Source organism: Lithobates pipiens, unplaced genomic scaffold (assembly GCF_037356315.1).
Source record: "Lithobates pipiens isolate NorthernLeopardFrog02 unplaced genomic scaffold, aLitPip1_a1.2 Scaffold_22, whole genome shotgun sequence".
Taxonomy (NCBI): Eukaryota; Metazoa; Chordata; class Amphibia; order Anura; family Ranidae; genus Lithobates; species Lithobates pipiens.
In genome coordinates this window covers 66639941-66661898 of record NW_027507784.1, presented here as the reverse complement: position 1 = coordinate 66661898, position 21958 = coordinate 66639941, and the positions used below count along the sequence as shown (strand labels likewise).

Sequence of the window (21958 nt, the reverse complement as noted above, 5' to 3'; positions counted from 1 at the left end):
ATTCTTCAGTAAAATAAATCGGATTTATTGGTTAGTAGCATGCCTCATATGCGCAAATACGCACGAAATGCGTGCTAACGCCCATTTATATATTGTGTAGAACAAAAACACAATAATACACTCTCTCGCATGCAAATTTACACAAAAATGGCACAAACGCATATGTGTGAAAATGCGTGCAAATACACACAAAAAAAAGTCTGAAAAAGAGGATGCTCAAAACATGAGTATCGTGTGCAAAAGGCCGTAGCGGCTTCAAATCCAATGAAGACATCTGCACAAAGGTCAGCAGAAAAGCCTCGCCATACACTTCCCGCCAATCAGAATCTATCCTGTGTTGTAAATGAGATGAGCCGAGTTCTTTCCTTAGCCGTAGTGTGCAGAGGGGGGAAGAAAACACAAAGGGAACTATAGAATTGTCTCAAGAAGAGGAGGACTGTAAGGCAGGCCATATATGCAATTTATTGTTACGATCACTCGATTCCTCCATCAACACAGCCAGTGTGTCCTGTGGAGCTATTGGGGACACAGAGAACCATCCCGGCCAGAACAGTGATTACTGCTAGTTGGTATAGCCGCTGGCAATATTTGCATATTTACAATCTGACATGCTGGTTTCACCCAAGTTGATTGAAGGATCAACTTGGATACAATCAGCCTGCCCATATGATTCGAATCTCGGCCGGGTTTTAAAACCGAACCATTTATGTTAGGGAAGGTCAGACATACAGGCACGCTTAGCACAGCCAGACACCTCCAGCTATGCAACTCAACCCAGAAACACTATAAAAACACTACAATTTTTTTTTTTTTTTTTTTAGGAGACTTTGGCTGATATCCACACGTTGTAATTACCTCTCGGAACATTTGCCAGTATTCCTTCGAGCTGCATTTTCATAGGCTGCTGTACCTACGAAAAAACACAGGGAAAAAAGTCTCTGCACCTTTTCCAAAATCATAGGCACAGGAAGACAGCATAGTTACACGCACTTCCCAGGACAGGAAACTGTGCTTGTGGTTTCCAGCACATGGGGGTAGCAGTGCAACAGCAGTGCGTTATTGCTGAAATTGCAGGAAGACATGCACAGGAGTGTAAACCTAGCCTAAAATCTACATTAGAAAACTCTGAAGCCCCATACACACTATCAGATTTTCTGCTGATTTTTTTTTCCTTCAGATTTACCAAAACCATATAATATGGAGGTCAAACCTTTAGGAGTTTCAATTTGTATGCAATCAGGCAGGCCCTTCACTATATGGTTTTGGTAAATCTGAATACAAAAATCAGCAGAAAATCTGATAGTGTGTATGGGGCTTTAGAATGAGAGAATTGTGTCTGCCATTGATAACCTGAAGATGCCAGTTGCCTGGGGTTATAGGGGACTTGGTCAAAGCCGGGTTCTACTATATGGGAATGCAAAGGCTTCTCCGGGATTCTGTTTTTAAAATGGGACAACAAAATTATATGAAATTACTGAGCACTTTGTAAAACACATTTATTTGATGTGAATTCCCTAAAAACTTTCACAACAGACACTGTGAAACATTTCATTGTTTTACAAAGAGAACTGTCACCCGTACATCATTTACACAGATTATGGTTCTCATAAATAAAAGTTATATTTATTTAAATATAATTGCACAGCTTTTTTTTTGTCCAAATTAAGGCTTCCATCATCCCCAGCCATGAAGACGACCAATCAGTATGAGGTAATGACTGGATTAAACTTCCACAACGGCTGCTAGTGTTCTCCCAACTTCTTCATGATGGCGCTGTCCTGAGGAGCATTCGTGAAAATACTTCCTACTACGACGTGCGTCCCCCAGACATTATGGCGAATGACTTTACAACAGCCGAGATCCTCCACCCGGAATCCAAGGTGCCGGTAGCGTTCATCCGTTTCATATAGAGTGTTATTCGTGTATGGACCAAAATACTGTTGAAAAAAATAAATAAAAACAAAAATGTAATAAATATTTTCCATCACACACACACACACACACACACACACACACACACACACTGAAGTGGCCTACAGAGTCCTGACCTCAACCCTATTGAATGCCAGTGTTGCCAACCTACCAGATTGAAATTTACTGAAACGACTGGCATTTTATTGGAATTTCCAAAAGTTTCAAAAATTACAGTTTGTATGAAGGTAAAAAACCTTGAGCCTTTAGGAGACACTTTTAGGTCCCTTTCACACGGTGCGGATCCATCCACCTTCTAAGTGGGGGATATCTCTGCTGAGCAGGCGAATGACAGGTACCACCCACTCCGCTATCCAGAGCGGACAAGGACAGAGCTCGCTCTCCTCTATGGGGCAGTGTGATGGAAAATGTCATGTCTGTTTCCATCTGATTGTCATGCGATCTGACCCGCTGGACGGATAGCGAACGTATCGCCATGTGCATGTATTCAGCAGATTTTGTCAGATCAGATGCCAGGCGGGTGTCAGCGGACACATGTGCACCGACATCCACCTCCCCATAGAGGACAATGGGTGGTCCAATCAGGTCCACCTGAAAAACAGACCAGATCAATCCGATCGATCATGTGAAAGGGTCCTAAAGAGAAACAGTTCGGGTCAATGTTTCCTTAACTTTTTAAACCATTGTCACTTCTATATCTGTTTGCTGCTTCCCACATGTGGCTATAGTGAGCTGCACTGTGCATGGCTAGTAACTACTCACAGGCCATGCCCCCACTATTCTGTCGGCATGCATAAAGCTCAAATATCCGGTGAAATTCTGAAAAAGTGGTAGGGGCCAGAAGGACGCAGCACAGCGAGGAACTGTGCAAAGGGCCAGAGAAATCCAATTAAATGAAAAAGACATGGCCTGTATGTTACAGGTAAAACGTGTGAAAATATAATTATGGGTGAATAATAAAATCTGCCATTTAAAGCACGGTAAAATTTTATTTGAAACAACTCTCAAAAGTTTTTGTATCTGACAAGTGGACTGCAATGTAATCTGGTTACCGTTATTTTGTCGGCATGTCACTTTCACTTAGGAGTCCCGACATGACGGGAAAGAATTCCCATTCACTGGTGTCTATAGCAGTGCAGACGGAGATCCTCCACCAACAGTCAGTTCACGGGGTCATGTTTGCATGCCCAAAAGAGATACAACTCAAACACAGCAGCCTCAGAATCACTCTAAAGCCATTTTTTATGAATCTGGCTATGAAGAGGAGTTAAAGGGTAACTCCACTTATGGGGGGGAGCGGAGATAGCAAGAAAAAAATAATAAGCGATTAGTTCACTAATTTACCAGAAGCCTGCACTATGATACAAATCAGATTTTGGCCAATCCCCTGCAACAAAAACATTTTTGATGAGACACTCCCAAAGGAAAATTATGTCTAACGGGATGCAGACCCTGCCACTTTCCTCAGAGCCCTGCAGGTGCAGCAGCTGATAATTATAAAATCACTCCCATACAGATTCACTTAGCACATGCATGGACACAGACAAACTGCTATTTCTTTAGAATAACAAAAAAAGGTAGGAATCTGCAAAGTTTGTTAAAATCCTTGAAATGTACATAGATCACCCAGGGGAGGAGGGGAAAAGTATGAACACAGATCTCTCTCTTCCCCTAGCAAGTCCCCTCCCCCTTTAGTTAGAACACACACACAGGGAACACAGGTAACCCCTTGATCGCCCCCTAGTGTTATCCCCTTCACTGCCAGTGACATTTTTACAGTAATCAATGCATTTTATAGCACTGATCGCTGTATAAATGACAATGGTCCCAAAAATGTGTCAAAATTGTCCGATGTGTCCACCATAATGTCGCAGTCCCAATAAAATCGCCGCCATTACTAGTAAAAAATAAAAATGCTATAAATCTTTCCCCTATTTTGTAGACGCGATAACTTTTGAGCAAACCAATCAATATACACTTATTGCAATTTTTATTACCAAAAATATAGAGAGGAATACATATCAGCCTAAACTGAGAAAAAAAAAAATCATTTTTCTAAAAAAAATAAAAATAAAAATGCAAAAAAGGGGGATATTTATTATAGCAAAAAGTACAAAACATTGTGTCTTTTTTCAAAATTGTCGTCCGTTTTTTGTTTATAGTGCAAAAAAAAAAAAAAAAAAAAAAAAACACAGATGATCAAATACCACCAAAAGAAAGCTCTATTTGTGGGAAAAAAGGACGCCCATTTTGTTTCGCACGACCGCGCAATTGTCAGTTAAAGCAACGCAGTGCAGCATCGCAAAAAAATGGCCTGATCATTCAGCAGCCAAATCTTCCGGGGGTGAAGTGGTTAATAAGCACTCTCTATATTCTGTACGGCCAGGCTGGACAAATCTACAGCGCTAAGTCAGCAATGTGCCGAGAAATGCGGCTCCTTCCATATTATAGCAGGATATATTTAGTTTCCGTACATTCCCGAGTGTAACAAGACTTAACCTGTATTTTAAATTATGTATGAGTCACTTACTGCCAGTCCTGAAGATGGCTCTATGAAGTCGGCCCAGTAGCCTTCTGACCTGAGGGCATAGCATATTTCCTTGGCACCATTAATGAACTAAAAAAAAAAAAAAAAAGAGAAGAAATATGTAAGTAAAATAAAATCCGTTATAGATCAACCCCTTCTGGCTAAATACACACACACACACACACACACTACTGCCATCCAAAGTACTTAAGTCAGGATTTTTAAAAAGATAAATGCACCAATTTATTTTCAAACTGTGTCTTAAAGCCAGTCATACATTGATTAAACTGTCCGATTCAGCAGGGGCAGCCTAAATTTCAATCTATGTACGGGGCAGGCTGGTTGTACAAAAGTCAATCAACTTGTATACAACCAGCCTGTTGGGTTTTTCGCAAACGATCAGTGTTACCGGCTATAGCCAACACCACTGATCACTGTATTCTGCTGGAGGGGGAAGACTTCAGGTTTACCTTTAACAAATACAATACACCAGATTCTGCAGGACTGTTGCAGAATCTCTGTGTTGTCCTAGTCACCAGTTACACGATTCTGTGCAATCTTCCCAATCAGAAGTACAGAGGTGGTGCTCAGAACATGAGAACACTTGGTCTGAAGCTGCACAGGTACAGACTCTTAAGCCTGCTACACTACAGTTTTTTTTTCGTGCTACCCCGCATGCTTTGCATGAAAAAACGAAACCCTGACATCTCCAGCGTGGAGCCGCTTTACTAACCGTGCAAGGTTAGTCCAGTGATCTCCCCATCGCTGAGCTGTTGTGTTCTGACAGGGGGACAACCCCCCACCAGAGCACTCCAATCAGCGCATTCTGCCACAAGATGTTCCTCTCAGCATGCAAATCTTCTCCGGCGCTCATGGTGATAACCCCAAGGTGCAATCCAAATAAAACGTATTACCAACAATTTCAAGTTTGAGGATGCCCAATATCCTGCCTTCTCAGAATATTGGGCATCCTCGAACTTGAACCTGGCGAAATAGAGAGAAAGGCGCACCGACCTAGCGCATTACCACAATTAAATTTAGTGTCCTCCACTGCATGAAAATCTATTAAACTCCATCAGTCTTGCCAGATGAGAAGGAGGTATTCAAACGGCTGACCAGTTTCGAGAGCGAACCCTCTTCATCAGAGCCAACAAACAGTGGATGATCCACTAGCATAACAGTTACTGATACAAATATACACACAGTTATTGTTATCTGCTACCATAACATGAATAGAGTTTGAACTCAACCCCTCCTAATTCCACAAATCTAATAATCGTTGGGTGGGGGTCTTTGTAAGCTGGGTGTGTATATATGTATCAGTAACTGTGATGCCAGTGGATCAGCCACCATTTGTTGGCTCTGATGAAGCGGGTTCACTCTTGAAACGCGTCGGGTGTTTGAATACTTCCTGTCCATCCAGCAAGACTGATGGAGTTTTAGATTTTCATGCAGTGGGAGGACACTTGCTAAGATATGCATTTATATTAATCACATTTGTGAGTATATATTTCTCTTTTAATAAATATTATTGTGGTAATGCACTAGGTCGGTGCGCCTTTCTCTCTCCATTTTGTTAGTTACCAGATGTCCTCAGCCTTCCAGGTTGAAGGATGCCTAGCACCAATCAACCTGGAAGACTGTGGGCATACTGTGGAGTGCAGGGTGTCACTATAATCAGGTACAACTGATAGGAATGTCTGGGAAACAGAATGGGCACGTGAGATTCAACAATACAAAGCTATGACAAAACTGACCCTGATAAGAACAATCTGAGAATTAGGAAGCGGGGGACAGAAAATGGCTGCAAGTCTGTGCAGGTACTTTTAGGTTCCTGTACTTTATTCCCATCAGCAGTCACAGTTTGATTTGGTCCTAAATGCAGGCAATACCACCATCACACAGTGCTGGGTGTTAGATGTGCATCATCAGTCATGTATCCTTTGCAATAAACCACCATTTACAGAAAACAAACATCGACACTCCAGATTTATCACGACTGGAATGAGTTTGAGATACTTTTCCATAATCCCTCGTTACACATTAAACCTCTTCCGAATGCACAAAGCATTCAACACTGAATGGTTTTCAGCTCGGCTCTGGGAATGCCCTCTCTGGAGGTTAACATCTAATAGGCAGACGCTCTCCGCTGCTAGATTGGAGTTGACAGGGAGGTGATGAGCTGAGAAATCCAACAATTAATGCATAATTAGACCACATTACAAGAGCAAATGTAACAGACCAGAACGAGCTTTGGAGACAAGTCTCCTCGAAACAAAAGCAGGTTCATCCGAGAAGTTCAAGTACAAAAAACTTGTAGCTGGTGCAAAACAGCAGTACAAGTGCAACAGAAAGAAAATGATGGCATTGGTACTGACCATTATAAGGTGGTTCAATCCTTTTATAAAAAAATAAATTAAAAAAAAAATTATATTATAATACACTATATATATATATATATATATATATATATATATATATATATATATATATATATATATATATATATATATATATATATATATATAATGTCAGGGCACAATAAGCAAAAAAAATAAAAAATATTAAATAGTGCATCTCCCAAATACATGCACAATTCACTGTTTTACCCCTTTAAAAATGGTGCAAGTTCAGAAATGTACCTATTGATCTGCCAGAAATCCAGAGTCCTCCTAACTTTCTGTTTGGGCTCGCAATGTAGTACCTTTTCTGCACAATGTTGTCAACCATGTCTGCTGGAGTATAAATACCTGCCTATCCTTTATCCCAGTGGTAATCAACCCAGTCCTCAGAACCCACTAACAGGCCAGGTTTGCAAGATAACGGAAATACATCACAGGTGATATCATTTGCTGCTCCGTGATTGCAGTATTCTAGTCTGCATCTCCCAAGGGAGGACAGGGTTGATGACCACTGCTTCAGCCCACTTAGGCCCCTTTCACACTGGGGCGGGAGCGGCGTCGGCGGTAAAGCGCCGCTATTTTTAGCTGCGCATTACCGTCAGTTTAGCGGCGGTATGCGGCCGCTAGCGGGGCAGCTTTAACCCCCACTAGTGGCTGAAAAAGGGTTAAAACCGCCTGCAAAGCACCGCTGCAGCGACACTTTGCCGGCGGTATAGCCACGCTGCCCCATTGATTTCAATGGGTAGGAATGGTTTAGGAGCGGTTAATACACCGCTCCAAAGATGCGGCTAGCAGGACTTTTTTCACCATCCTGCCAGCACACCGCTCCAGTGTGAAAGCCCTCCGGCTTTCACACAGGAGTGAAAGGGGACTGCTTTTTCAGGCACTACACAGGCGCTATTTTTAGCGCTGTAGCGCCTGAAAACCGCCCCAGTGTGAAAGAGGCCATAGTCTCTCTCCACATGCATACAATGGGGTTGATTTACTAAAACTGGAGAGTGCAAAATCTGGTGCAGCTCTGCATAGAAACCAATCAGCTTCCAAGTTTATTTTTGGAAAAGCTTAATTGAACAAGCTGAAGTTAGAAGCAGATTGGCTACCATGAACAGCTGCACCAGATTTTGCACTGCGATTTTAGTAAATTAATCCTATTTATTTCTTTTCCAGCAAAACTGTGCTGCTGTGACTCTCAAGAGCCTTCCCACACACCGTGTAGGGAACTTGGGTGATGTAGTTCTGGGAGCATGCCTAGGTCAGTAGGATCAGAGCTCACAGCGACTGCTCCACCAAGATTGTTTACAAGCCTTGGTTCTTTCCATGCAGCGGGAAGATCAGCACTGCTGGATCCCAGAGATCTGCAGATATCAGAGAAGCCACTTAAGGCATGCATTTCAGCCTATGGTCATACAACTCCAGCAGCATAAGTGCCCTAATTTGAAGGGTTTACCTTCTACATAAGGGTCTTTCAATGGCAGGAGAGGCTGAAGCTTGGTGGAAGATGGTAGGGAGGGTCTTTAAATATTTAATCCCTGAGGACCAACTAAAAACAAAAACGCCAAAAGGAGAGTAGCAAGCACCCTTTTATTGGTCAGTGCAAGGGTGGTGGAAGCAGTGGAAAAATTTAGTTTTGAACACGTCACCATTTTTCTAGGTAAATATATTTCTAAGGGTGCTAATGACATGAAATGTTCACCACGTTTCAGTAACAACCCATGCAATCCATACATACAAAGACACCAAAATAAATAATTTCAGAAATTAAGTTATGTGTAATAAAATGGAATGGCACATGGAATGGAATGACACAGGGAAAAAGAAAGGGAGGTGCAAAAAGGCATGGAAAGCCAACACACCAGCTGAAATCCATCAGTAATTAGAAAGCCATTCTGCCCATTATCAGTGCAAATGAATAATTAGGCTTCAGAAAAACTGGAATTAGCGGGAACAATTATTAAAAAATAAATAAAATAATAAAGTAATGCACTCAACCGCCATGGCCTGTGTACACGCTCACCACACAAGACTATTGCTGAAGAAAAAGCATGTAGGTTAGTTTAACTACTTCAATACCGGGCACTTCCACCCTTCCTGCCCAGGATAATTTTCAGCGCTGTTGCACTTTGAATGACAATTGCGCGGTCATACAACATTGTATCCACACAACATTTTTATCATTTTGTTCCCACAAATAGAGTTTTCTTTTGGTGGTATTTGATCACCTCTGCGGTTTTTATTTTTTGCTAAATAAAAAAAGATCAAAAATTTTGGAAAAAAGAAATAAAAAGTTGTTGTCCTGATCACGCCATATGATAGCCGGTTAGGATAACACAACCAACCACTTTGCGCACATCATGCTATATGGTGGGTGAGAAGTGGTTACATTTTGCAGCACAACATTTAGACAAGCCGGTGAAATACTGGGGGAATATCATCTGGTCAGATGAGACCAAAATTGAACTCTTTGGATGCCATAATACACAACATGTTTGGAGGTCAAATGGCACATCACCCCAATACCAACAGTGAAGATTGGAGGTGGGAACATCGTGGTGTGGGGCTGTTTTTCAGCATACAGTACTGGCAAACTTCACATCATTGAAGGGAGGATGATTGGAAAAATTTACCAAGATATTCTTGATAAAAATCTGCTGCCATCTACCAGGATGATGAAGATGAAACGAGGGCGGACATTTCAGCAAGACAATGATCCCAAACACAAAGCCAAGGAATCACTCAATTGGTTTCAAAGAAAATGGCTGCTCCATTCTAGCAGCTTTAATCACCTGACTTGAATCCAATAGAAAATCTATGGAAAGAATAAAAGATCAGAGATCATAGAAGAGGCCCACGGACCTGTGCGGACGAATGGGCCAAAATCACACCAGAGCAATGCATGTGACTAGTTTCTCCATACAGGAGGCGTCTTGAATGTGTCATTACCAACAGAGGATTTTGTACCAAGTATTAAATACACTCCAGTTAGCGTGTTCAATACTATTTCTCTGTGTCATTCCATTTCATTTCTGAACTTGTTTTGGCTTCTTTGTGTGTATGGATTGCATGGGTTGTTACTGACATGTGGGTAAAATTTAATGCCATTATCACCTTTAGAATTATATTTACCTAGAAAAAAAACAAAACAAAACAAATAAAAATAAAAAAAATCAAATAAAAAAAACGTATATATGAAATAAAAATGTCTAGAAATGCTTTAAAGCTAGAAAGGGAGGTTTGGGTGTAAATTCGCACCTTCCTCTTTAACATTACTCAAGCAATTACAGCAAACACCATTATCATATGAACAAATTACAGATAATCAGACGTAGCCTTTATAAAGAAAACAGCGACACCATGTGGAGAAAATTAGGAATACCACTCTATTTTACTTGAAGTGACATTAAACCAGCCATTCTCAACAGGGCTTCCCTGCAACCCTCGGCTACCTTCAGAGGTTGCTGCGGCTGCTTTACCTCCCATCCAATGGCGTTTGCATAATTTTGAGTTTAATGCCACTTCAAAGCCAATGACATTACACCGATCTTTGAAGCTTCCTGTACAGAGTGGCATTCTGACCAATACTGTAAAGGTGGTGGTGGTGTTGTTGTTTCCTGACCATCAGTGAAACTTCCCACTGAGAATGCACTAAATAAAAATAATAATCAAGTATATATCCTTAAAGTGGTCACTTCTGACAAGTTTTCCAAAGAAAAAAAAAAGGTGACAGGAGAGGGAACTCCAGCTGATTGACAGCCTCAGCTCTGTCTGTGTGCTGTGCAAAAAGCAGGGGGGGGGGGGGGGGGGAGGCGGGGTGCCAATGGATGGTGCCACTGGCATGTTCAAGCATTGACAGACTTCTGCCGATTATCACCAAAATTAAATGCTGAGCCAGAAAGGGACACCCACCTTCTCCAACAGCATTTCTCTCTCGTTATCCACCTCTTCACTCCACGCAGTCATATCATTCATGGTTTTCTGTGTCACAGTTAGTACTAGAACGTTGTTATCGGGAATCTCTGGAAACATAGATACAACATCTGCAATACATAAAAAAACAAAAAACTGGTTGTTTCATCTGAACTACTCAGCACTGGCCTAGCATTCAGAATTCACTTTTATTATAATTTTTTTATTTATTAAAAAAAAAAAAAAAGTTACTGGTGACAGTCAGTGAACATCCATTTACACCAGGCTGACCTGCAGGAACACGTGCTGTAGCTCGTTTTATTCTGCAATATGCTGTGCTACTGCAGCCTATTCATTTTAAATGAATCGTAATGGAAAGGAAACTGCTCCTATTTTTTTCACTGCAGCGTACATTGTGGGGGTGCACTACAGCAGAGATGTACGCTATAAGATTTCATATGCAGGGGTGACGGCTCTGCCACAAAGTGAGTTGCTGCTCTCTGCGCCAATCTGCACATTTTTTGCAGTTTCTGCACCAAATTGAACACAACTGTGTGCCAAATTCAAACGCACATTACTGTGCACAAACGTCACCAATGTCACCCTGGCAGAGACCCTTGTGACTGCGGGAGCACACCATAATTAATGTGATTGCAACTGAGGTGTATAAACTGGTATCTGTTAAATTACCTAAAGAAGCATCTAATAGTGCACTACTCTCCTTAACCCCTTGACAGCGACCATATGCAAATATGCGGCCACGCGCAACTGGGCTTTTTTTCCCACTGCGCCGCATATTTGCATATCTCCATTTTTGCTGGGTGCGAGCCGAATGGCACGCTCTCAGCACAGAGACCAGAGTCTCACCAAGAGCTCCGAGCCCAGTTCCACTGATCGGGACCCGGACTGCCCGATTCCCGGTCACCGTGATAGCCTCTGATTGGCTATCAGAGTGATCAGCTACTGTGAATCTCCCCCTACCCCTTTTTCTGCCTCTGAATGAATGCGATAAAAATAAAAACCTAGATTAGGGTCAAAGGTCAAGATCACTATTTTTTGGACAGCATTTTAATTTTTTTAAATTGGCATCAGTGTCAGTATCAGTGTGTTTTAGGTAAGGTTATATTAAAAAAAAAAAAAAAAGAAAAAAAAAGTGCACTACAGCAACATACACATATGTGGTATCTCTGCGATCATCAGGAGCAGAATTTATTTTGGGTTGTTCTTTGGTGGTAGGAACAAATATACAGTTACATTTAAAAAAACAAAAAATCTCTTGTTTATTTTTTACTATTTATACCAGTTTTCCTTTCATAAAATAAAAAAAAACAAAAAAACAAACAAAAACAAAATCAGGGAGATATCCATTACAATTTACCACCAAATGAAACAATGATGATATGTACGGTTTTGCCAACACATTCCAAAATTGCAAAGCTGGGCTCAGGCTTTTAGATTTGTTTTACCCTTAGGCGTGAAAGGATTTAAAATATGCCTTCAACAGAGGCTTCCTTTTTCCTTTATAAATTTTCCAGATCTAACTTGAGGCAATTCACTTATTCAGTTGCACACATTTCCCTTCTATTTGGGAGAGTTTAAATGTTTTACTAATAAAATCTTGAACCGGTTCTATTACTTCTGATTGTTGGTTGAAGGTCCAGCTATATTTTCACTCCGGTTCTCCTCCTTCCTCTAACTACGCTACATGTTGTGAAATAAGGCCATGTTTCCACTAATGCGTCCCCAAAGCCGGGCAATTTTGCCGCGACTTGAAGCAATGCCTGTGTATTCTTGAGGTCTCAAGTCGCATCAAAGTGGGACCAAAGTAGTGCAGGGACTACTTTGACGTCGCTGTGTCATGAAGTCGCACAGATATGAACGGTACTCATTGGAAATCATGGGGTACGACTTGTCATGTGACTGTATAGTCCCAAATCGCATGAAAAGTCACACTAGTGGAAACCTAGCCTAAATGCTGCAGGAATGGTCACACTTGCAGTGTTTTGTACTTCCTATTATAGCAATTTACACCAATTTCATAATCTTGGAGCAATTTTTTGCACCATTCAGGACATCTTGCCTGCACATCAATGATAAATTCCCCTCTGAAACGTTTCCTCATTTCTGCTGTTCAGGCTTAACAGGGTTCCTATTTCTTCCTTATTTAATTCTACTTAAAATGGAAATTGGTTAGAGGTCATCCGAGTCTGACATTTACTTGTCAAATACCTGAGTTCCCAAACTATCAAACGTCAGGCAGTCAACAGGGCAGAAAATAGACTTTGGGTGATTTTTGACACTTATTGCCTTAAAGGGTATTTCCACTTTTGCAGTCAAATTAGAGAAAACCTCACTATATGCTTGTTATGTGTTCTCATTCACATAGTATAACTAATCTTTATCATTGCTTACCTTTTAAATCAGTGGTTCTCAACTCCTGTCCTCAGGGCCCACTAACAGGCCAGGTTTTATGCATTACCTTGGGGAGATGCAGACCAGAATACTGCAATCACTGAGCAGCAAATGATATCACCTGTGATGTATTTCAGTTATCTTGCAAACCTGGCCTGTTAATGGGTCCTGACGACAGGAGTTGAGAACCACTGCTTGAGGTTTCTAAGATGAAGGTATCATGGCTGACTGCAAAGTTTTTTTTGAACAATGTTCGAGTGAGTCTGTCCTAGGTCTGTCCCGATTAACAAAAAATGCAAGAAGCCCAGCCTCTACTCCTTTAACCCTTTTTCAGAGCAGGCAGTGCACAAATCTAGTTACAATTGATAATGAATTTCTGCCAACACAGTACAGTCAGGGTTAATTATAGCAAACATAGCTGCCCAGCCCCCTCAAACAAAGAGAACTGCCTGGGATTGTTCCTTGCTGGAGGGTCCTAAACAGAGCATCTGAAAAAGTTAAGCTATAATAAAAATAAAAAAAAAGAAAGAAAATGGGGGTATTTAACAAATATAAAGTAGGGATTATCCCAGTTTATCTGCAAAAGTGGAAATAAGCTTTAATAATGGTATTGCCAAGTTAGGGTCCTTTCACACGGGGCGGATCAGTGGTGATCCGCTTGCTCAGTGGAGTAGGAAGATGACAGGTCTGGCTCTGCACACTGCGCAGGGACGGACCTGACACTGGATGGTTCCCGGGCTTACCGATCGAAATGGGGGGAGGGGTTGGGGGTGCGTAAATGCAAGGAATTACAGAGTTCCTGTCGCCAAACCATTTATCTGAACAAAAAGATTCACATAGGGTTTCATGTACATTTAACTTATTTATAGCATGTTATTGTCAAGCCCTGCTGTATGCGAGAGCAGAATAGGGTTGGAGGAGAGTCTATAATTTTTACGTTTTGTCTGAACATCTGGATAGCTGTACAATCAGAATACATTCAGTAACGGGGTGGAAGCAGCAGCCTCTCTGCCTGCCAGTACCTTTTCTTAGCAGTTCTGGACATCTCTGCATGGCACACTCTACTTTAGCATTCTCAAAGTACGATCCTGCGCTGCATACTTCTTGTTGCTGCAGAGAAACTTCACTTCCCTGAAGGAAAAACAGAGAGAACAGATTACAAGGCAAGTCCTGCAATATCTAAAAGATTGTCAGTTGAATGTCTACAGAATTTTTCAACTGCTTTTAATTGCTCCAAAGACACGCTGGTAAGTAAATTTGTCCTAGTACGAGTATGAATGCGAGTTAGCTCCTGGGGGGCAGGGACTGTAATAAGTGTACAATATGTAAAGTGCTGTGTAAATTGCCAGCGTTATACAAATACCTAAAGTGCATTCATAAAAAGTTTAGACCCCCTTCACTTTTCCAATTTTGTTATATTGCAGCCTGATACTACAGTTGCCTCCCAAGCAAATTCTGACACTTCTCTCCTATACATGTAAAAATCATATTTTTTTGCTATAAAAATTACTTAGGACACCTAAACAAATAAATGTTTTTTTGGTTGTTTTTGAGCAGAGACCCTAGAGAATAAAATGGCGGTTGTTGCAACTTTTTATGTCACACTATTTGCGCAGCAATTTTTCAAACGCGATTTGTTTTGGGTAAAATAAACACTTTCATTCACAAAAAACAAAAACCACACACTAGTTAGTCCGATTTTTTTTGTATAATGTGAAAGATGATGCTACGCCAAGTAAATACATACCGTATATACTCGAGTATAAGCCGAGATTTTCAGCCTCTTTTTTGAGGCTGAAAGTGCCCCCCTCGGCTTATACTCGAGTCATCGCTGTCTGCCTGCTCGATCAGCGTGTCGAGCAGACAGACAGCGGCCATTCTATTCTAATTCAAAAGCCGCGCCTCCGGCTCCGCCTTCGCCTGTGATAGGCGGAACACTGAATTTCCCAGCAGCCTGTGTTCCGCCTATCACGGACATCCGCTCATCCTCGTACTACGGACGAGGATGAAAGGATGGCCGTGATAGGCGGAACACAGACTGCTGGGAAATTGTGTTCCGCCTATCACAGACAGGGAGGCGCGGCATTTGAACAGGAAAATGGGCGCCGACGAAGAGCGGTGATCCTGGGACGGGACCGGACGGAGGCTCGGCTCGGCTCGGGACGGGACGGGACCGGACGGAGTCTCGGGACGGGACGGGACCGGACGGAGGCTCGGCTCGGGACGGGACGGGACCGGACGGAGGCTCGGGACCGGACGGAGGCTGGGGACACAGGTAGGCTGGACACACAAGGCCTCTCACACACACACACACACACACACACACACACACACACACACACACACACACACGGATGGACACACACAGGGATGGATGGATGGATGGACACACACACAGGGATGGACAGGCATATCTCACCCTCGGCTTATACACGAGTCAATAGGTTTCCCAGTTTTTTGGGGGTAAATTGGGGGCCTCGGCTTATACTCGGGTCGGCCTATACTCGAGTATATACGGTACTCAACGTGTAATGCTTTAAAATTGCACACACTCGTTTTAATGGCACCAAACTTCGTTACTTAAGGCTACGTTTTAACATTTTTTACAAGTTACCCAGTTTAGAGTTACAGAGGAGGTCTAGTGCTAGAAATATTGCTCTAATTCTAACGTTTGCAGCGATACCCAACGTGTGGTTTGAATGACGCTTACATATGCAGGCATGACCCATGTATGCTATGTATGCGATCAAATTCGTGTGCGAACATCCCTTGTAAAAGGAATAGGGTATGACAGGCATCTTTATGGAGAGTGTCTTATAGACCCCACATCTCTCCTCTAGGCTGGAAAGCCTGAGATTTAAAAAACAATATAAAATCGATCTCAGGCTTTCCAGCTGAGTACACGGCCGTTTAAAAAACTGCCGGGGCCAGACGCGCCTCATAATGTCAAGCCCGCCCTCCAAGAGTCAGATGACTGGGGACCATCTGGTCCTCGGTCAGCTCTATGATAAACTTCTGCTGCCGGCGGGTTTATTCTCTGGCCCGCTGATTGCACAGGAGAGAAGCCCTGGAGGGTGGCGGGAGGACGTACACGCCCACCGCCTGTAAAAACAATCAAGCGGCCAAACAGCCGCTATGATTGTTTTTATGGTGCCGGGAATCGCTGGCTAAAATTATATCTGAAAGATGCCTGCAGCTGCAGGCATCATTCAGATATCGCCACTTCAAGACCCCGACATCATATGGTGTGAACCTGGGTAAAGGGGTTCAATTCATTTTTTATTAATCTACTCAGTACCCCGTAACGGCAAAGTGAAAACAGAATTTTAGAAATGTTTGCAAATGTACATTATAAAAAAAAAAGTAAAACTGAAATCACACTGGCCTATGTATTCAGGCTTTTTGCACCAACATCTGAAACTTACCTCAGGCTTCCATTTCCCTCAATCGTCAACAAGATGTTTTCATCTCCTGTGGTAAATTACGAAAAATGATGGGACGTGATTTGGAAAGGTCCACACCTCTCTATAAAAGACCACACAGCTGACCACAAAGTCATAAGGTGAAAGGAACTGCCTGCAGAGCTCAAAGACAGGAGCATTGCATGGCGTAGATCTGGAGAAGGCTACATAAAAATTTCAGCTGCACTGAATTCAAGAGCACAGGGACCTCCATAGTTCTTAAATGGAAGAAGTTTGGCACAACCAGGACTCTAAGAGCTTGTCACATGACCAAACTGAGAACTTAGAGAGAGAAGGGCATTAGGGAGAAGGGCCTTAGTAGGTGAGATGACCAAGAACCCAATGGTCACTCTGACTGAGCTCCAGAGATCCTGCATGGGGATGGGACAAAGTTCCAGAAGGACAACCATCATTGCAGCTCCTCCACTGATCTAGGCTTTATGGCAGAGTGGCTAGACAGAAGCCTCTCCTCTGTGAAAAACACACGAAAGTCAGCTAGGAGTTAGCAAAAAAAATTAAAAAAAATCACCTGAAGGACTCAGACTGTGAGGAACAAGATTCTCTGGTCTGAAGACACCAAGATTGAACTGTGTGGCCTCAATTGTAAACATTATGTCAAGAGGAATCCAGGCACTACTCATCACCTGCCCAATACCATCCCAACAATGAAGCATTGCTGTGTGCTTAGAATCGTCATGTTGGAACAGCAAAGACAACACAGGAGTATTGGGGCAACCCTGTATATGTCCTGGAGTGGCCCATCCAGAGCCCTGACTTGAATCCTATTCAATATCTCTGGAGAGACCTGAAAATGGCGGTCCACCGACAGTCCCCACCCAACCTCAGCTTGAGAGAATTTGCAAAGAATGGCAGAAAATCCCCCAATCCAGGTGTGCAAGGCTCATCGCGTCCTACCCAAAGACAACTGAAGCTATAATTGCTGCCAAAGGTGCTTCAACAAAGTACTGAGTAAGGGGGTCTGAATACTTCAGTACATGCGGCAATTACATTTTCTCTTTTTAATTCTGCTTTTGCAATGTCATTATGGGGTGCTGAGTAGTAGATTAACAAGAAAAAAAAAAATAATTTAAAAAGGGTAAGTTCACCTTTACAGAAACCCCCCCCCCTCCTCCCCCACAACCCACAGTCACGCTGTACTGGAGTCCTGCGATCCCCCGCCGTCAGGCACCGGGACACCATTTTACCAGTCTGGGGGATTTGAGATCCTCCTGGTTTTCTCTCCTTCAGCGCTGACAGGACAGACTAGGTGGATTCTGATTGGTCAGTGCCCTCCATGTGACAGTGCTGACCAAACAGATTGCCTGCTATCTGTACACGCTGAGAGGTACGGCTAGGAGGAGATCAATCACTAGAGGACCAGCCGCCGCAGTTATACTGAGGCAAGTTGGCTCTCCTGGGAAAATCACCGTAGCTATACGTCGGCCACTTTAAGACCGCTAGGGCTTGCGTGCCGCCGGAGGTGCGACAACAGAGCCAATGCATGTGCCCAAAGGCACGGCCGTGATGTCTTCCGGGCACCCGCGATAGCTCCTGAGAGAGGCAGAACACATCTGTCTATGTAAATGGACAGATCTTTGTTCTGTCAGGGGAGAGGATACAGATCTGTTGTTCACACCAAGTATAAACAGCGATCGGTCTCCTCCAGGCAGTCCCATCCCCCCCCCCCCCAGTTAAAATCACTCCCTATTGTTTACCCCTAGTGTTAATCCATTCGCTGCCAATGACATTAATACAGTAATCGGTGGCTATTTTTAGCTCCGATCGCTGTATGTCAGTGGTCCCAAAAATGTGTCAAAAGTGTCCAATCTGTCCGCATTCCTCCTCCCTTCTCCACACTCTGCTGGCAGAGGTACGGCCAATAATTGGCCGATGACGATTTCTCCAAAATGGCCAAATTATCAGCGGATATATCGGTCGACCTCTACCTCAGACATGAAATATGAACACAGCATATCCTTCTATATAGTGTGTATACTGCGTCTCAATTAAGAGCACTAAGTGTCATTTCTATCTGCTGCTATCAGCATGTATCACTTCTGACAAGTATTCCTGACACCAAGAGAAAAATGGTGACAGAAGGGATCTCCAGCTGATTGACAGCCTCAGCTCTATTCCTGTGTGGAGGGAGGCGTGTCCCTTTCGTCAAATCAGCTCTCAGCTTTCCTCACGGAACTCCTCAGAGTGCAACTTCAGCTCTCCACCCCAGTTCTCAGAGAACCTTTATAATTCAGCACTCTGAACAGATGCAGAGAAGACTGCAGATAAACAAGTACAACTTATGGTGGAGGATTGGTTTCATCTCAACTCAACTCACTGAACTCTACAGAATGTAACTTCAGCTCTCTGCCCTCTTTTTTCAGACAGCTCAGACAAGGTGTAGAAATCCAGCACTTTGAACAGATGCAGAGAAGACTACACAGCTGATGTGGAAGGATTTGTTTCATCTCTATATCACCTGAGGCCAGTCACTTCACAGAGTATATGGAAGGGTTTACAATCACTTTAATACATAATTAAAAAAAAAAGGTTGTTAAATGAAGTGCAAGCACCTGAATGTGACCTGGCATTATCCTCCTGCAGCTCCTGAACAGCAAGTTTGAGTGCGAGTGGATGAAGCAGCTCAAGAAGCCAATCAGTTCATGTGCCGACAAGAAGCATGCTGATAGGAGGAAAAAGCAGAGTGACAGATGAATTCATCACTGTGCTGCATATTACTTTTCACTGTCCAGTCACAGGCTATGGACCAACAGGATGTCGGTACTTTTAGTTCTTTCATCCATACAAACTCCGTGAATGAATGACACGGTCGTACTCTTTCCAAAAAAGGGACAGCTGGTGCCGACAACTTCTCCTTCCACTACAGTCACACAGAGGTAGTGGATTCCCGAGCAGCTGCAGGAGAATGTTTCTGAAGGTGAATTTAGCCTAACACTCAGGTCTTATCACTCCTCCAGCATGTGATTGGACAGTGAAAAGAAAAGCAGCAGACTAAGCTCATCTATTACTCTGCTCTCTCATCTCACCAGCATGTCCCTTGTTAGCACATGAGCATAGCCGATTGCTTCTTAGGGCTGCTTCTGTCTCCCAATCTGAGCTCTGCTGTACAAGGGCTGATTTCCAGTCAAATTCAGGTACTTGCACTGCTTGCATTAACTTGTGTCTTTTAAATCTGCTTTAAAGGAAACCTAATTCTCAATCTCAAGTATGTAAAGACAGTAAATGATCGTCTTCATCTGTTCCACTGTGCCGACCGTCTAACTGGGAAAATACGTCATTACTTGGACATTAAATACCAGGTTATGGCTGCAGCTAGATTTCTCAGATATAAAAAAAAAATTAAGAAAAGAAGAAGAAGAAAGATCCCGGCGGCGGATCACTTTTAGAAGCAGCGGGAAAGGTGTAACAACCCCCCCCCCCTTTACCGGCTTACATTACTTATCGCTAAACCCGAGAATCATGCGGCTCTGGCACTGTCTTGCCATAGAGATAAGCAATGGCAAGATGGTCACCGCTCATCTCTATGCACTTGCAGGACAGGAGTGACATGTCGTCACTTCGGGTACTCAGACCATGTAAACATGTTTTATTTTATGCTTTTTTTGGGGTAAAGGAGAGATCTGTCCCCTGATGACTCTGCACAAAGAACTTGGTAACCAAAGACAGCAATCGCTCCATTTTCTCCCACCGCTCTGAGCAGAGAGCCAAGAATGTCAGTCTCCAGCTCTCTGCTCTCCTGTCTAGTGCCCACTTTAGCATTGGGCTCTGGAGGGGCTGGCTTAGACTCTCAGCGGATTTCTGAGAGGCTGAGCTAGGTGGAGGTCTAGACTTCTGGGTGGATCCCGACCATACGGTCTGGATTTTTGCAGAGTTTGGACTGGCTCTGTGACATCAGCCGACAGGAGGCTTCAGCCCACTCTTCGCTGAAAACAGGTCACCAGAGTACAGAATGAACACGCACTCCTGTAATCTATAGTATGACCAAAAAAACTTTGGCTGTACTTCTCCTTTAAGCTGATCATAGATGGCTCCAATCCTGGCTGAGACTGAAGCCATCTATGTCCTCATCAACATGGGGACAAGGTGCTTTGGGGTGGAGAGGCCGCAGGGTGCCCCCCTTCCCCAAAGCTCCCACCCTCCCCCCCCCCCCATGTTGAGGGCATGTGGTCTAGTATGGCTCGGGGGGTGGGTCTCGCTTGTCCCCACCCCCTTTCCTGGCCGGCCTGCGTGCTCGGATAAGAGTATGGACTTTGGGGGGAGTCCCACGCCGTTTTTTCGGCACAGGGGTTCTCCTTAAAATCCATACCAGGCGATGGGGCTAGCAAGGTGTCAATCTCGCCGATGGAGGTGGCGACATTGCCTTCCTTCGCTAGTCCCGTCGTACCTCAAGTCACGTTCAAAATGAATGTGCATGGGCAAGTCTGTTCATTTGAAAAGTCCTAGCACACAGACGGGCGGATTGCCCGTCGGACAATTTTGAGTCAAGACTTATTTCTAAGTCCGCCGGACTTTTGGGAAGAAAAAGTCAGCCGAAACCCACACACGGGCGAATTGACCAAGTCAGCCAGATAGTCCGATAGTGTGTGCGTGGCATTAGACAAATGTGCTGTTCCCTCTGCCCAGTCTATGTCTGGATAGTTAAAAGGAGATGGCTCATCACTTCAAAAATAAGATTGAGATGATTCGTCTCAAGATCTCCGCTCTACAGACATCTCGCTCACCTTACACTCCCTTGTCCTCCTGTACAATCAATACTTCCCTCCCAGCTACTATAGAGGAAGTCACTAAACTTTTTTCTAATGCCCACCTAACCTCCTGCCCCCTGGACCCTGTTCCTTCTCAAATACTACGGGTCACCCTCTGACTCAATCCTACACTCCTTAACTCATATCTTCAACCTCTCACTCTCTACTGGCATCTTCCCCAACCCTCTAAGAAATGCACTAGTCACTCCCATACCAAAAAAAGGCCTCAGACCCCACCAATCTTAACAACCTAAGACCCATCTCTTTACTCCCTTTTGCCTCCAAACTCCTTGAATGTTTAGTCTACAACCGACTGAGCAACCACCTCATTGAAAATAACCGTCTTGATCCCCTTCAGTCTGGATTTCGCCCGCAGCACTCCACAGAAACTGCCCTCCTTAAACTCACAAACGACTTACTAACAGCCAAAACCAACGATCATTATTCCGTACTCTTACTCTTGGAACTTTCTGCTGCCTTTGATACAGTTGACCACCCCCTCCTCCTCAAAAAACTCAATTTGCTTGGTCTCCATGGCTGCACTCTCCGTTGGTTTGA

The 21958-nt window shown here is 43.4% G+C and overlaps 1 protein-coding gene across 1 annotated transcript in view; it reads right to left on the bottom strand.

Moving 5' to 3' along the window:
• Window positions 1-1479: 1479 nt before the first annotated feature.
• Window positions 1480-21958, bottom strand: part of MMADHC (metabolism of cobalamin associated D) — a 48959-nt gene continuing 28480 nt past the window's right edge. The window contains exons 5-8 of the mRNA XM_077447727.1: window positions 14199-14307; window positions 10765-10895; window positions 4463-4549; window positions 1480-1937 (exon numbers count right to left, since the gene is read on the bottom strand). Coding sequence (XP_077303853.1) covers window positions 1743-1937; window positions 4463-4549; window positions 10765-10895; window positions 14199-14307 — 522 coding nt within the window. The 3' untranslated portion in view covers window positions 1480-1742. The remainder of the gene's footprint in view (window positions 1938-4462; window positions 4550-10764; window positions 10896-14198; window positions 14308-21958) is intronic.